The sequence below is a fragment of the Tenrec ecaudatus genome, chromosome 7, assembly GCF_050624435.1.
Source record: "Tenrec ecaudatus isolate mTenEca1 chromosome 7, mTenEca1.hap1, whole genome shotgun sequence".
Taxonomy (NCBI): Eukaryota; Metazoa; Chordata; class Mammalia; order Afrosoricida; family Tenrecidae; genus Tenrec; species Tenrec ecaudatus.
The window spans coordinates 153,831,538-153,847,056 of NC_134536.1; the positions used below are offsets into that span (position 1 = coordinate 153,831,538).

The window sequence follows — 15,519 nt, forward strand, 5'->3', positions numbered from 1 at the left end:
CCCTCCTTTTATAATGAACTCATTCCAGCTGGAATCTAGCTTCATTCACTTCCTGCCTTTGTGCTTGTCATCCTCTCTTGGTTTTCCGAGCTGTGAAACTGGAGTAGTAATAATGGTTACTCTATAACCATGCTGGTAGAAATATCATGTAAACTGAGAAGATGAGCTGTATGTTGTTGTTATGGTTGTTAGGCGCTATGGAGCCGCTTACCATTCATAGGGACCCTATGTATAACAGAAGGGAACAACTCCAACCTCCCACTTGCTCTTTTATTTCAGCCCATTGTTGCAGCCACTGTGTTAATCCATCTTGTGGCTCCATCTTCCTCTTTTTATTGCCCCTCTACTTTACCAAGTATGATATTCTTTTCCAGGGACTGGTCTCTCCTGATAAAATGCTGTTTTATTTAATAAACTTCCCCCAAATGTTATCCTTTTTATATGGCATCCACATAAAGAATTAGTAGTGGGATTTTTTATTCTCTTACAATGTACTCACCACGAATGATGATGTGTTTTGCACTGACAAGCGTCCTGCAATTCAGATGGGCCATCTCTCAAGCCCTGTAAATCCTCAAGCACACTAGCAAGTAGCTTCATTGAAGGGCAATTTAATTGAAGGGCAGAGATAAATGGCTCGGTGAGCCTCACCTGTCTGGTCTCTTGCTGTCTGATGGTCAGACCAGGGTGCAGCTGCCTTAGCCAGTTCTCTGACTCAGCTGACAAGGCTCACTTCCTGCAAGACATCCGGGAGGAGAAGCCACATGGACCTACCCAGATGCAGCCGTGGGTGCTGGAGCAGCCATGTGGAGACCCCTACCAGCACTGAGATGTTTGCACGTTCACTGACCCGGTTTTCCTCCTGCAGTTGACGTCATTGTGTGTGTTTTGTGAGTTTGAGGAGGTCTCTGTAGATGGAAATGTGACATATGGGCTAATGTCAGATTTATGGGCTTGGACTGGACTGGGTTGGGATACTTAATACAAAATTTCCCTTTATAGAAAACTCTCATAAAATGAGTGCTAATGAATTTTGTTTCTCTAGTCTATCCAGACTAACCCAGACGCCTTCTCGAGCCAGTGCAAGGACAGCAAGAGCTCTCCACTATCAACGTGTGCCTTGTGGTAGCGATGCTGCGCATCGAGCAAGGGCCCAGCTGGAGGTCCAGGTGTTCCTTTCGTCCCGGAATCCAGGACCCTGACGCCCCTGCCCACCCTCGAGCCGCGCCCCAGCTCCCCCCGGCGGTGCTGCAGGGGGCTGGCACTCCATAGCCCTGTCCGGCGCCCAGGACGTCGGCGCATGCGGCAGGAGGGGCCAAGGTCGGGGCGGAGGAGGCGCTCCGCCCCTCGCCTCTTTATAAAGGGCGGAGCTGGGGCGGCGGTGCCTCTGCGTTCTTCCAGGGCTCACCGTGTGCCTGACGTTCCCACGGGCCGCCGACCCAGCTCCGCCGCACCATGCGTGAGATCGTGCACATCCAGGCGGGCCAGTGCGGCAACCAGATCGGTGCCAAGGTGGGCCACCTGACGGGGGGGGGGAGGGGTGGGTAGGGCGCGGACGGTGCGGGCCCGACCGGGGCTGGGGCGCAGGGGAGGGAGCTGGGCGCAGCACCCGGGACCCCGGTGGGAGCCGCGGTCCGGGCGCCGACCAAGGTGGTGGGGCGGGGCCGCGACGCTGGAGGCTGCGGATCTGGGCGTTGGTCAGGGCGCGGGGAGACAGGCCCAGAGCCAGCAGGTTCGGTGACTCTTCGCCGGGCGCGGCCCTGGAAGCCGCTCCACCGATCGTCCTGCGCCCCAGAGACGTGCCTTTGAAGAGTGTGGCATCTCCATTTCTTTCGGAGCAACCGCGTTGAGCTGCCTAATGGGCAGTCCTCTCGGAAATAGACGTCTGTCGAGTTGGGAGAGGGCTTACATGGTTCTGTTGATTCAGTCGCCTGGGTGAAAAATGAAGCTTTTCTCTTTTGGCCTGTCGTTGTAAAAAAAAAAAAAAGCAATGTCATGGGGCGGGGGGGCGGGGGTGACATGTCATAGAGCCTTCTTGGCAGGGTTACACAGAAGAGGATGTTCGATACATTCTCTCATGGGTACCCTCCAGAAAGGACCCGAGGTGATTTAACACGTGGCGGCACATCACCAAACGAGTGGGAGGCAAGGTATCGGCTTGGTCTGGGCTCGAATCAGTGCAAAGATGAGGTCTCTTTCACCAGCGCCATTTTGCCCCACCCCCACCCACCTCTGCAGCCTCCCTGCCCCTTTCCTGCTGCGCGGTGGGGTGGGGTGGCGGCGGTGTGGAGGGGTGGGGTCGAGGGTTCGGTTCACAATAGAACCTACATCTCAGCTGGACTGGCTCCAGTTGTCCCCCATGACATTGCCAGCCCTTCTTGTACGCCAGCCCCTGGCACAGACTATATGTTAGCGTCATCACCCACTGTTGCTCCGGGTGGGGTTTCATGGCAGCCAGGGCAGGCTCACCTGGTTGTCATTCTTAGGACCATCTATCAACGAGGATGCGCAACATCCAGCCCTCTCCAAGGAAAGGGGAGACCTCCAGCCGGTGCTCATGGCTGCCTAGGCTGGGTGTAGGGGACTGTGGTGCCCACCTTCTGCAGGGCCATTCCCTGTTTTCAGGCTGGCACCGTAACATGGCTGATGAGCTGCCTTTCAGCAGCTAGTAGCTGTTTTGTCTCTGCTTAAAACTCGCAATGGCCACTGCTATTCAAAGAAGGGGAATGAAAAGGTTTACGTGAGTGCCATGTAGGTCACACTGCTGTGTCCTTTTTCTCTTTTAAAAATCTCAGTTTTGGGAAGTCATCAGTGATGAGCACGGAATCGACCCCACTGGCAGTTACCATGGCGACAGCGACCTGCAACTGGAAAGAATCAATGTCTACTACAATGAAGCTGCTGGTAATTATTTGAACTTTTTTTCTTTTTTTGGTTTAATTAACCTTGTTTCCATTACTGTAAAAATAGTTGTATTGGGACGTACATGAACAAAGGAATGCTGCTTGCACTCATTTTTGTGCCGATTGCCAAAGAATACACTTCCTCATTCCTTAAGACTCCTGAACATGCTAAGTATCTCCTCTCGGAATGTAGAAGAACGCTATTTTTTTGTCTCAGCTGGTGGAGTTTCTCTGATGAACTCTGATGGGAAGCCACAGGGGTAGGGCACAGCCTTCTGCCATGATTACTTTGCTGGCTGCATGTCTCATTTCAGTTTTTGTCCTGTGCAGGTAACAAATATGTACCTCGCGCCATCCTGGTGGATCTGGAGCCTGGCACCATGGACTCGGTCAGATCTGGGCCATTTGGCCAAATCTTCAGGCCTGACAACTTCGTCTTTGGTATGTAGTAATGACGAATTGGTGCAGTCTGATTCCCCTTTTTCTTAAAGCCGTGAACATGATAATGCCGAATGGTGTGCGCTGAGATGGAGGACACCTGGTGTCTTGGTCTCATTCCATCCAAAGTGACTGCTCTATGGACGCTTTCTCAGTAGCTCAGAGAGCAATTTTAGCATGTGATGGGGGTACTGTAGTCTTCCCATTAAACCTCTGAAGGTTTAAGGATAAATACCAATACAAAGCTTCAAACAATTATACTTCATAAGCTACTGGTCAGTTTAAAGTATTGATGACAATAAGCAATCCCTTAAAAAGGTCCCTAAGTTCAGACAACTGAGAACTAGTCTCTGCAGTCTATTTTGTCTCTTTAGTCTAGGCAGCTGGAGGATGATATCCAGTTTCCAAGATTGAAAGTAACTGGGCTCCTAGAAGCTGTCTGCGTTCTCAATTAGTAGCCTCATGAATGAAACTCGCTTTTTTACTTTTATTAGGATTCCAGTGTTTTTGAGATTCCAAAACTATTTTCCTATGTCAAAGGGGGGCTTCAAAAAGAGAAGAATCTGAAACACATAGACGAGTCTTACCTTCTTCTCTAAAGTCAAATGACGGGGTTTGATGTCCCTTACATTTCAGTGTCTAATCTTTTTTCCCTGTGCAGGCCAGAGTGGTGCGGGCAATAACTGGGCAAAGGGCCACTACACAGAGGGAGCAGAACTGGTGGACTCCGTTCTGGACGTAGTGAGAAAAGAGTCTGAGAGCTGTGACTGTCTCCAGGGCTTCCAGCTGACCCACTCTCTGGGGGGTGGAACAGGGTCCGGGATGGGCACCCTGCTCATCAGCAAGATCAGAGAGGAGTACCCCGACCGCATCATGAACACCTTCAGCGTCATGCCCTCCCCGAAGGTGTCAGATACCGTGGTTGAGCCCTATAATGCCACCCTGTCTGTCCACCAGCTGGTGGAGAACACAGATGAAACCTACTCTATTGACAATGAGGCCCTCTATGACATTTGCTTCCGCACCCTTAAACTGACCACCCCCACGTATGGAGACCTCAACCACCTGGTGTCAGCCACCATGAGCGGGGTCACCACCTGCCTGCGTTTCCCGGGCCAGCTGAATGCGGACCTCCGCAAACTGGCCGTGAACATGGTGCCCTTCCCGCGGCTGCACTTCTTCATGCCTGGCTTTGCCCCCCTCACCAGCCGGGGCAGCCAGCAGTACCGCGCCCTGACCGTGCCCGAGCTCACCCAGCAGATGTTCGACTCCAAGAACATGATGGCCGCCTGCGACCCCCGCCATGGCCGCTACCTGACCGTGGCCGCCATCTTCCGGGGCCGCATGTCCATGAAGGAGGTGGACGAGCAGATGCTCAACGTGCAGAACAAGAACAGCAGCTACTTCGTGGAGTGGATCCCCAACAACGTCAAGACGGCCGTCTGTGACATCCCGCCCCGCGGCCTGAAGATGTCAGCTACCTTCATCGGCAACAGCACGGCCATCCAGGAGCTGTTCAAGCGCATCTCGGAGCAGTTCACGGCCATGTTCCGGCGCAAGGCCTTCCTGCACTGGTACACGGGCGAGGGCATGGACGAGATGGAGTTCACCGAGGCCGAGAGCAACATGAACGACCTGGTGTCCGAGTACCAGCAGTACCAGGATGCCACCGCCGACGAGCAAGGGGAGTTTGAGGAGGAGGAGGGGGAAGAGGAGGAGGGGGAGGAGGCTTAAGAACTCTGAAATTCAAATTGTGCATCCTTTGTGAACTTCTCTTGTCCAGCATGGTCTTTCTTTGTATCCCATGGTGCTCAGTTTTGCCTTGTCACAAGTTCATGCTGTTGATGTGTAATATGTAGACCTCCTCTCAAAATGATGGTATTGTTGGTTAAGATTTCTATACTCATAAAAGCATGTGTCCAATGCATTGTGGTATCTTCATTCTTACTTGGGATAAGTATATTTTTAAGGTTTGAGGTTTTAATAATTTTAGCAACAAGACAGTATTTCGACTGTAGTGCTTTAAGTCAGTAGTCTTCCTGCTTGCCCTTTTAGTAAAGATTAGATAAATACATAGATTTCCACAATACTCACTATCCCCAAGTAAAAGGATTTCTCAAAAGTGAATAAGGAACAAATATACATACAAACACAAAAGTGAACAAGGAATGAACTGTGATTTGAGTATAAAGCAAACTTTATTCCCTTATTTATTTTAGCTCTAGGTATCTTATGTTTCTGTAGAGTAAGAAACTTACCTAAGAATTTTCTTTAGCTATGTTTCTCTTTAATGGGATATATACATATAAAATGCTGTGATTCAAGATGCTTTACATTCAAGATGTGTCAATAGTATACATAGCAATCATCAAACAACAAATGCTTGACTAAATGTTTATTTGAAAGGAAAACATCACGGTAGGAATTTTTTTAAGACAGTGCTCTCAATTGCCAAATTAAAAATCAGACAGTTTCTGTAGCTATTAAAATGAAAGGGCATTTTCAATATGTCATTATTTTGATTTACAGCAATTCACATTTGATCCGTAGTAGTCTGGAGGTGATTCCAGGAAGGCAGGTGAACTGAACTGAGACTTGTGTGAGATTTCAAAGGCGAGGCTCATTCACAAACATAAGACCCCAAGCCCTGGAATCAAAGCTGCAGGAAGTCTTCCACTAAGTTGTTGAATTCATTTGCAAACCGTAAGTGCAGGTTGTGTTTTCCTTCAGGTATCAGATGCAATCTAATGACAAAGCAAAGCTTTTGATCAGTAACACACCACTTAAAAACTTCTTAGGCTTCTTAAAACTTCATTAAAGTCTGAAGTGAAACACCCAACTTTCCTAACTCTTTTGGGGAGAAAACAATGGGAACAGTATATACGTTAAACACAGACTTAAGGTAAGGTCCCCACCTGACACTGCTTCTGACTCCCTGCACGCACCCCCCTCCCACACAAACAAAACCTGGGTGTTATGACCAAGGTGTAGGTTTGCTAAAGTTTATCGTTCAACAGTTACATACATTATGCTTGGAACTGCATCATGGTTTGACTATAAAACAGAAGGATGTGATTCTGTGGTGGCTTTATTAAAAAAATAGAATTTAAATAAAATTAAATTTAAAGTTGTTTGTTTTTTTTTAAAGTACACTGACTTACTGACATGGCTAGGTGTCAAAGACCAGGTTAATTCTGTGCAAACTGGCACTATGTGAAAACACTGACCACATCAGATCACAAAGCGGATGGTGGAAACAATGTTAAAGCACCACCAAATTGCATCACACAGCTAGCTGCCAAAGGGCTAGAGGGAGCTTGAAGAGTCTACCCCTCTTATTTTCCGATGGGAATAGAACACCGTTTTGGGAGAATCTTAGTTGAGAAAAGCATAGCATTTGTGCAACATAACTAAAAATCCTCTGGGACCCCTCGAACGTGTCTCACAGAATATCCTGTGATTTGTGTCCCACGATTCTCAAAGACACTAGCTGAGTCGAACACCCAATTCTTATCTAAATGTGATAACCCTCCCCAGATTGTCGCTCCCCACTCCAGGAGAGCTAGGATCTGCACACCCTCCCTGCCTGTCTCCTGGAGATAAAAGTCTCCAGTAACGCAGGCTTGGTAACAAGGTCTTTGTTAAAACAAAACCTTGTTTTCCCCATTTGTGCCCGTCATTCCAAGATGTGTGTCTGTTTGAAAAACTGTTTCACTCAGCCTGTATATATATATATATATATCTGTAAGAACAAAAAGAGACATGGACATTTGGAGGATGAGTACACCACCCCCACCCCTGCTTCCCCATGAATGTGAAAATAAAACTTAGAGAATCTTTCTACTCCACCTGTTTTCTGTAATGTGGCAACAGCCACTGGGTAATCAAGGCCCCCCTGTGTGCCCCTCCTGCAACACTGGTGAACACAGAAGCGGCAATTGAGGGAGTCTTCTGCTAAGCTGAGAAACTCCAGTTGGGAAACTCCCTGCCAGCTGGGAGGCCCCGGCTGGCCTAAACTAGGGAGACCTTTAAGTGAGCCAAAAGGACTTTAAGGACTTGAGGCTGCTTGCTGCTCCTCTGGTCCCAGCTCCTTCACCCACGATTCACTGGAGAACCTAAACCTTTGGTTTGGCCAATTTTCTGAGTAAGTGTACACTCTGTTGATCTGGTTAGTACGCTTCTGTCTCTGTAATAACCCCAAAATAGGTTGCCCCTGCAGGGCTGAAGCCGGCAGATTTCTTCCTGGCCACTGGCAATCTAAGAGACCTCATCTACATATGTCAATCTGGGCCCTGAAATAAATGTGTGATTCTAGTTCTTTGGGTGGGATAATGGGCAATGGTTGAGAAAGCTTTCATCAGCAGGTTGATGGCAGCAGGGCTATCCATTCACGCTTCAGTTTGGGGACTAGTTTAATATTAGCTATCTGTTTGGGGACAGGTGTCTTGGACACCAACCCCCATGGTGAGGAGAAACAGAGCTCAATCAAATGGGAGATCCGACTGTGGGGCAACCACCCATGGGTTGCGGCTCAAGGTGGAACTGTACTTGCACAGACTCCTCATAGACACAGTGTCCGGAGGGCTGTGATATTGGGAAAAATGAATGATGTTATCAGTGAACTCACCTGATCCCAGGGGGATGATCGATAAGGTTTTACTTTTTTTGTTTCTATGGGATTTTGTTTTCCTTCTCTAGTTTTTTGGTGTTTGCTGTTGCTGGTATAGTTGGTCTTACGGGGTTGTGATTTTTGTCCCGATACAGCCGCCAAAGTAAGCCTGAGTTATGCATATCCCCTGGACAAGCAGATGGATTCTGGGCTCCCACTTAACTTCAATCCAAGACCAGTTCGTTCTGATACCATGGCCCTGCTGGATACTCACCTTCACAAAATGATCACTGAAGATAAGGAAGGGTGGTGCTATAGCAAGTATGGTGAAGAAAGCAGGTGGTGCTGGGCTATCAGAATAGTGTCTGGGGTCCTAACGGCTAGTCTTCAAACAAGCAGCCATCTAAGCAAGGAGCCAACTACATCCACATGAAATAAGTACACCAGCGTGGGTGAACCAAGAATGCAAGGACAACATTGAACTATGATGAAAGGAACAAACAGTACCAGGGCTTAAATGGTGAACACCCAATTGGTAGAAGGCTATGGAGGACAGTGGGAGCCTGAAACCCATCTGCAGAGTATTCATTCAGATTAAGGCTCTGGCAGATCCCTTCTAGCCAAATGCAAGGGTCTTGACCAGCTTTACTATCGGAGATCATTGAAATCGTGATTATGCTAGCTCGAACTTGGTACTGGGTCAGTTGACATCCCTCTTGACCCAACCTGAATTTGTTCTACATGCAGGTATTTCTTGCTTGTTCCATGACAAAAAACTTCTTCCCTAGCTTTTAAAATATTGATGGTGGTCTTTTATTTGTTACTTATTATTTTGTATTTTTATCTTTATATTATTATTTTATCCTTACCACTTTGTTTTGGTTTTGTTTTTCACTGTTTCTGGGTGATTTTCCAGTTTGTGAAGCACAGATGCATATAGAGAATAACTGATGCAAGGGTTTATAGGGGACAAAGGGGTGGGGAGTGGGACATGGGGAGGATGAGGGAGCCTGGGGAGCAAACAATGTATTTAGGAGGTGGGAGGGAGCACAGGAACTGATTGTGGGTACACAACTCATTTTAAAAGCAATTTAACCATTCAAAATAAAGCTCTAAAATCGATTGTGGTAATTGTTCACAATTCTTCTTGATTTATTGAATTAAATTGTAATGATACGTGGAGTATGTGCCAATTAAGGACGATGTTCCTGATTAGAGCAGCCAAGTCCACAGAGAGGACGACATGGCCATCCCCACTATGAGACATGACGTCCCTCACTGACTCATAACTCTACGGGAGTCAACACCGGAGACACAGTGTGGGAATTGTGCTGGATCTGATCCCGCCACACCGAGGCAAAACACTAAGGGGGTGCAACAGAACAGCAAGGGAATGGAGCGGCGAGGTCCCCAAGGAATGCCGAAGGTGGACTTTGGGGCCAGGGCTTGGTGCCCCAACAGATTTGACTAGAAAACACTCCCAAAGGCCAAGAAACAGTCCTTGAACTAACTACAAGCTTTTCTTTCTTGTTGTGGTTTGTTTTGGTCATTGGTTTGTTGTTGCTTTGTTGTATATTGTTGCATGGTTTTGCTCTGTCTTCTTTTTGTGCATGTTATTATCTCTACAGGTCTGTCTAAAAAAGATAGGCTGTCTAAATAAGATAGGCTGGAGGAGAAAACAACAGGACCAACAGTTCCGGCGGGGACATGGGAGAGGAGGAGGTGGGGGTGGGAAGGAAATGGTGCTAACAAACCCAGGGACAAGGGAACAACTAATCCAAATCGGTGCTGAGGAGGGTGTAGGAGGACTGGCAGGGTGTGATCAAGGGTAATGTAACCGAGAGGAATTACTGAAACCCAAATGTAGACTGAGCATGATAGTGGGACAAGAGGAAAGTCAAAGGAAATAGAGGAAAGAGCTAGGAGGCAAAGGGCATTTATAGAGGTCTAAATAAAGGCATGTACATATGTAAATATATTTATATATGGAGATGGGGAAATAGATCTATGTGCATATATTTATAGGCTTAGTATTAAGGTAGCAGAAGGACATTGGGCCTCCACTCAACTACTGCCTCAATGCAAGAATACTTTCTTCTATTAAATTGACATTCTATGATGCTCACCTTCCCGACACAACCACTGAAGACAAAACGGGTGCATAAGCAAATGTGGTGAAGAAAGTTGATGGTGTCTGGCTTTCAAAAGATATAGTGTCTGGGGTCTTAAAGGCTTGAAGGTAAACAAGCGACCATCTAACTCAGAAGCAACAAAGCCCACATGGAAGAACCACACCAGCCTGTGCAATCATGAGGTGTTGAAGGGATCAGGTATCAGGTATCAGATAGGAGGCATCATCTGAACAAAAAAATCATATCATTGTGAATGAGGGGGGTAGTGTGGAGTGGAGACCCAAAGTCCATTTGTAGGCCACTGGACATCCCCTTACAGAAGGCTCCCGGGGAGGAGACTAGCCAGTCAGGGTGCAATGCAGCAATAATGAAACATACAACCTTCCTCTAGTTTCTAAATGCTTCCTCCCCACCCACTATCATCCCATTTCTATACCTTACAAATCTGGCTAGACTAGAGGATGTACACTGGTACAAACAGGAACTGGAAATACAGGGAATCCAGGATGGATGATAACTTCAGGACCAGTGGTGAGAGTGGTGGTGGAAGGAGGGTGGGGTGGAAAGGGGAAACTGATTACAAGGATCTACATATAACCTCCTCCCTGGGTGACAGACAACAGAAAAGTGGGTAAAGTTGGACAGTGTAAGATATGACAAAATAATAACTTACAAATTATCAAGGGTTCACGAGGGAGGGGAGAGCGGGACTGGAGGGGGGAAAATGAGGATCTGATGCCAGGGGCTTGAGTGGAGAGCAAATGTTTTGAGAGTGATGAGGGTAACGAATGTACAAATGTGGCTTTATACAATAGATGTATGTAAGAATTGTACAAGCCCCCAGTAACATGATTTTTTAAAAGTTGTATGAGGCCTCAAAAAGATGATTTAAAATAAAGAAAAAAAAAGACTCAGAAAAGGAAAATCAGACTAGCCATTTAATGTGGTCTCCCAAGCAATGCAATAAACTGTCTAGTACTTATGGTACATATGTCACTCCCATATCTGTGTCTCCTTAAACCAGTTATCCCGAGAGCCTCGCTTCAGTAAGAACTAGTTTTCATTTAAGAGAGAGTACAGAAATCTATGACCAAAATTAAAGAATTAAGCCCAGCTTTGAAGAGAACGATCTGATTCTGTTAGTAAACAAACCAGAGAAGTGCAGCCTGCCTTTGAAGAAATGCTTACTGTGGCTTGTACAGGCTCCCAATGAGAGAATCTGCCGTGTATAATGTTACTAATCGTGAATTTCTGACAAAACATGTTTTCTGCCTTTTAGTGACCTAGGCTTCATGCGGTAGCCTGCCTGGTTGGGAAGTCGAATTTGTTTTTAGATATATAGCTTTCTTCACCATTCCTCTCACGATAGGAACTGGACTTTGCCTAAACACACCTGATGCAGAATAAAAGAAATGGAAATACTCCTGTGGATTTTAAGCTGAGACACTCAGTGTGAGAAAAAGCAGAGGACTGCTATCCAGAAGTTGTGGACCTCAGAGTCATTAGACTTTGGTTCAACTATCGATTGCTTTGAGATTACCCAATAATTGACAACTTGCGACGACTATATACTTGCCATTTTCGTATTTTCTTTGCTGCCTGTGACAAGTCTTAATTGGGCACATGGATGATAACTTCAGGACCAGTGGTGCCCTTTACTTTGTGACTAATCCTTAATGTATTCTTAACCTCCTTGGCGGTAATCTTGAGTGTGGCTCGGGGTAAATGTTAACTGTCAGAAGTGGTAACCCCGAGCCGCACTTGGGATTACACTGCAGAGAAGTCCCTTGACAAAATTACTGACATACTTAGACCGCCAGGGAGGTTAAACAGTGTTCTGTCATCTAAGTTTTGAATCTGTACAGGTGAATTTCCATGTATTTTAGTCTAAAGGGATTTACCGGCACTTTAGACTCTATACTATTAGCCAAGTTAATATTGTTCTTAAAAGGCCAAGTGCCCCATAGAGGTTATTTAGATTATTTCTCAAGCTGATAATACCGCCCCATACACTGGACTATAAATATATGTACATCTTAGACGTATGAATGGAGCTTGAAATTACATTTGGTCCAAGCCCTAGCCTAAGAAAAATTTGTTCTTGTGATATGGCCCTGTTCAACATTCAATCCCTTGTGCATCGATACTGAAGATGCACGTGCATGGTGAAGTGTAGTCAAGAAATCAGATGGCACCCAACTAACAAAAAGAAAAATGTCCAGGGTCTTAAAGGTTTGTCCAAAGGCAAGCAGCCATCTCTAAGTGAAATGTCAGTTAAGTTCACACAGAAGAAGCATATTAGCCTGAATGGCCAAATGATTAATAGTATAATCCATACTCGGAGGGAAGACTTGTATTCGGGCATCAATTCTGAGTACTTTAGAAAGTCTATGAGAGGGGGATGCAAGATCCATTGCAAAGTTCTCCCATAAATTGAATCCCTACTAAGTTCCTTCTGATCATCAACCACAAATATTCCCATCTAAACTGATCTCATAGATAAATTTAGATCAGAAGTGGGGAAATGTAGAAGGAACTCGAGGCCGATCCCTGTGAATTTATGATGGAAATATAACATAGTTTAGGAGAATCTTAGTTAAGAGACTCATATAATTTGTCTAACGAGAACTAGAAATCTTCCACAACTGTGACCCTAGGCTGAAACCCTCTAACTTGTCTCCGAGAGTACCCTGTGACTGTGTCCAGGCACAAATCCTTAAGCATACTCGCTAAGTCAAAGACCCAATCCCATGAATCTTTCCAGATGTTCTTTCTCCCTTATTGAGAGCCAGTACCTGCCTACTTGCCTGTCTCCTCGAGTAACGCAAGCTCTGCAACAAGATCTTTGTTAAAACAAAACTTTGTTTTCCCAGTTTGCACCTGTCATTCCAAGATTTGTGCCTGTCCGAATAAACTTTCATTAAGCCAGTGAGAACAAGAGGAGACGGACATCTGGAAGAAGGATCCCTCTCACCCCCACTCTTTTCCATGCACATGAAAGCAAAACATTTCAGAATCTCTCAACGCCACCGGGTTTCTCTAATCTGGCTGTGGTGACTGGGCAATAAGGGCCCTCTTTATGCCCACCCTGCACCAAAAGCACTGAGAATCATGACACAGAACGTTCGCCGTCACAGTCAGTGTTCTTCTCACCTTACACCTACCTTGGTGTTTGTATGTCTGGTGCATGTCACCGATGAGCTAAATATCTGGATAGTATGTTTGTTAAAGTGTTGTAAATGTGAAATGTCAAATAACGAGATATTCTAATGGAACTCACTGGATTTGCGCTAGTGAGTTTTCTGGAAAATCTAGTGGGGAATCTCACACCAGAGTCACGGTTTCAGTGGTAACACAGGTCTACTGTCATTATTTTTCAAAGCAGCAATTATAAGGCAGAGTGTGGACAGACTGCAGACACATGACCTTGGGGCTATGGACTATTCAGGGGTCACTTGTGCAGCTGTAACAGTGGGCCCTTGGTGGTCATCACTGTTGTCATAGGTCAAATGTGACTGGTCCATATCTTCTTTCATAAAGTCTTCTCTAAGTTCCTCAAGTTGTTTATTTTGTTTGTTTTTTAATATTTTTATTGGCACCTAATCTACCTTTCATACAATTCGATCATTCAATTGTTTGATCATATCAAGGAGGACTGCACAATCATTACCACAATCAGTTTGGGAACATTTCCCCCCTCATGGTTAAATCGCCTTTAAAATGAGTTGTGTGATCACAATCAGTTCTACTGCTCCCTCCTCCTTCCTGCCTTCATTGCTTACTCTCAAAATTTTTCACTCTTCCTATCTCCCACCCCCTATATCTCCTATAAACACTTGCATCAGTTTTTATCTCTATGCATCCACTCCCCCTGTGCTTCACAAACTGAGGAACCCAATAGAAACAATAAAAAAAACAAAGAAAAGTGGTAAGAATATAAGAATAAAGATAAAATTTAAAATAATGAATAAGAAAGAAAAGACTACCCTCTCTATTTAAAAAGCTAGGGAAGGAATTTCTGTCATGGAATATTTAAGAGATACTTGAACCTAGAGCGAATTCAGGTTGGGTCCAGTATCAAGTTCAATCCAGCACAATCAAAATTACAAGGATCTTTGATAATAAGACTCAAGAATCATGCCTATGCCTAGTTAGGAATCTGCTAGTGGCTTGATCTAACTAGAGACTCTGCAGATGGGTTTTGGGCTCTCACTGTCCTCCGGAGCCTTCTACCAATTGGGTGTTCACAATTTAAGATCTGATACTTCTCCCTGCATCATATTTGATTTTCGTTATTTTCATCATTGGCTCACTCAAGCTGGTGTGCTTCTTCCATGTGTACTCAGTTGACTCCTCACTTAGGTGGCTGCTTGTTTGAATACAAACCTTTAACACTCCAGACACTATTCCGATTGATAGCATGGTAACATCTGCTTTCTTCACCACATTACTGTAGCACTTACCTTCAGTCATCATTTCGTGGTGAGCATTGGGCAGGGCCATGTTATCAGAACTAACTGTTCTCAGATTGGAATAGAGTTAAGTAGAAGCCCAGAATTCATCTGCATGTCCAGGTTTACTTTGGCTGTTGTAATATGACAAAATCAAAACCCCAGAAGGCCAACTACACCAATAACAGCAACAAACCCACCACCAAACAAACAGGGAAAAACAAACTAACAAAGAAAAAAACCTCAACAAGCTAAAGGCAAAAAAACAAAAACCCATAGAAATAAAAAAGTGCATTGTCAATCATCCCTCTGGGGTATAAGGTGATTACACTGATAATATTGTTATTTTTTCCAATGACCCAGCACTCTAGACATGGTTGGTATGAGAAGTCTCTGAGTACATTTCTATCTTGAGCTGTAACCTATGAGTTGTTGCCCTATACAGTTCAATCTCCCATTCGATTGTGCTGTTTATGTGTGGGGATTGATGTGGGGGAAGGCACATTTTGTTGATTAGCTAGAGAAGCTCAGCAATAATTTCATTTTAAAACAAAAACCTCTATGATGAAAATACAATATCAAACAGTATTGTTTACAATATAATTAGACAATACCAGTTACCATATTGCTTCATTCCTTGATCCCTTAACAACTGAGGCTCAGAGGTCCAGAGCTTCTGGGAGCCCTTGGGATGACCTTGTGAAGAAAGGGAAGCTGGGGAAGAGGCTTCCTGTGACTAGAATGGCCTCTTGAAACTCAGCCAATAGGGAAAGAGAGAGGACAAATGATGGCAACCCACTTGAATGGAGGATACAGTGAGCTGTACCAAAGTCAAAGCTAAGATCCTGGTTCCCGTCACATGGGCGGACCTCGCAGGGATGCTCAAGGCCTCCATTTCAGGAGACAAAAGAGAACACCCAGCGATGCTAGCTTCAAATATATCCCTTAATTATTTGGACTTCAAGGCAGGAATCCTGACCTGCTGA

At 45.4% G+C, this 15,519-nt stretch overlaps 2 protein-coding genes across 2 annotated transcripts in view; one reads left to right on the forward strand and one right to left on the reverse strand.

The window, feature by feature from the left end:
- The first annotated feature begins 1,355 nt into the window (after positions 1 to 1,355).
- On the forward strand, positions 1,356 to 5,268 carry LOC142453698 (tubulin beta-2A chain-like). Its single transcript, XM_075555269.1, has 4 exons — positions 1,356 to 1,512; positions 2,796 to 2,904; positions 3,234 to 3,344; positions 4,003 to 5,268. Exons 1-4 carry the CDS (start codon positions 1,456 to 1,458, stop codon positions 5,073 to 5,075), a joined length of 1,350 nt encoding a protein of 449 aa, XP_075411384.1. The 5' UTR covers positions 1,356 to 1,455; the 3' UTR covers positions 5,076 to 5,268.
- Positions 5,269 to 5,591: 323 nt separating this feature from the next.
- Positions 5,592 to 15,519, reverse strand: part of BPHL (biphenyl hydrolase like) — a 71,471-nt gene continuing 61,543 nt past the window's right edge. Inside the window, exon 7 of the mRNA XM_075555270.1 lies at positions 5,592 to 6,085. Coding sequence (XP_075411385.1) covers positions 5,995 to 6,085 — 91 coding nt within the window. The 3' untranslated portion in view covers positions 5,592 to 5,994. The remainder of the gene's footprint in view (positions 6,086 to 15,519) is intronic.

What these genes read in the sequence shown, in the direction of transcription:
- LOC142453698 (XM_075555269.1), top strand. Translation starts at nt 1,456, where the DNA reads ATGCGTGAGATCGTGCACATCCAGGCGGGCCAGTGCGGCAACCAGATC. An exon ending in GCAACCAGATCGGTGCCAAG is followed by an intron (nt 1,513 to 2,795) that starts GTGGGCCACCTG and finishes TAAAAATCTCAG; the next exon opens with TTTTGGGAAGTCATCAGTGA. An exon ending in GCCTGACAACTTCGTCTTTG is followed by an intron (nt 3,345 to 4,002) that starts GTATGTAGTAAT and finishes TTCCCTGTGCAG; the next exon opens with GCCAGAGTGGTGCGGGCAAT.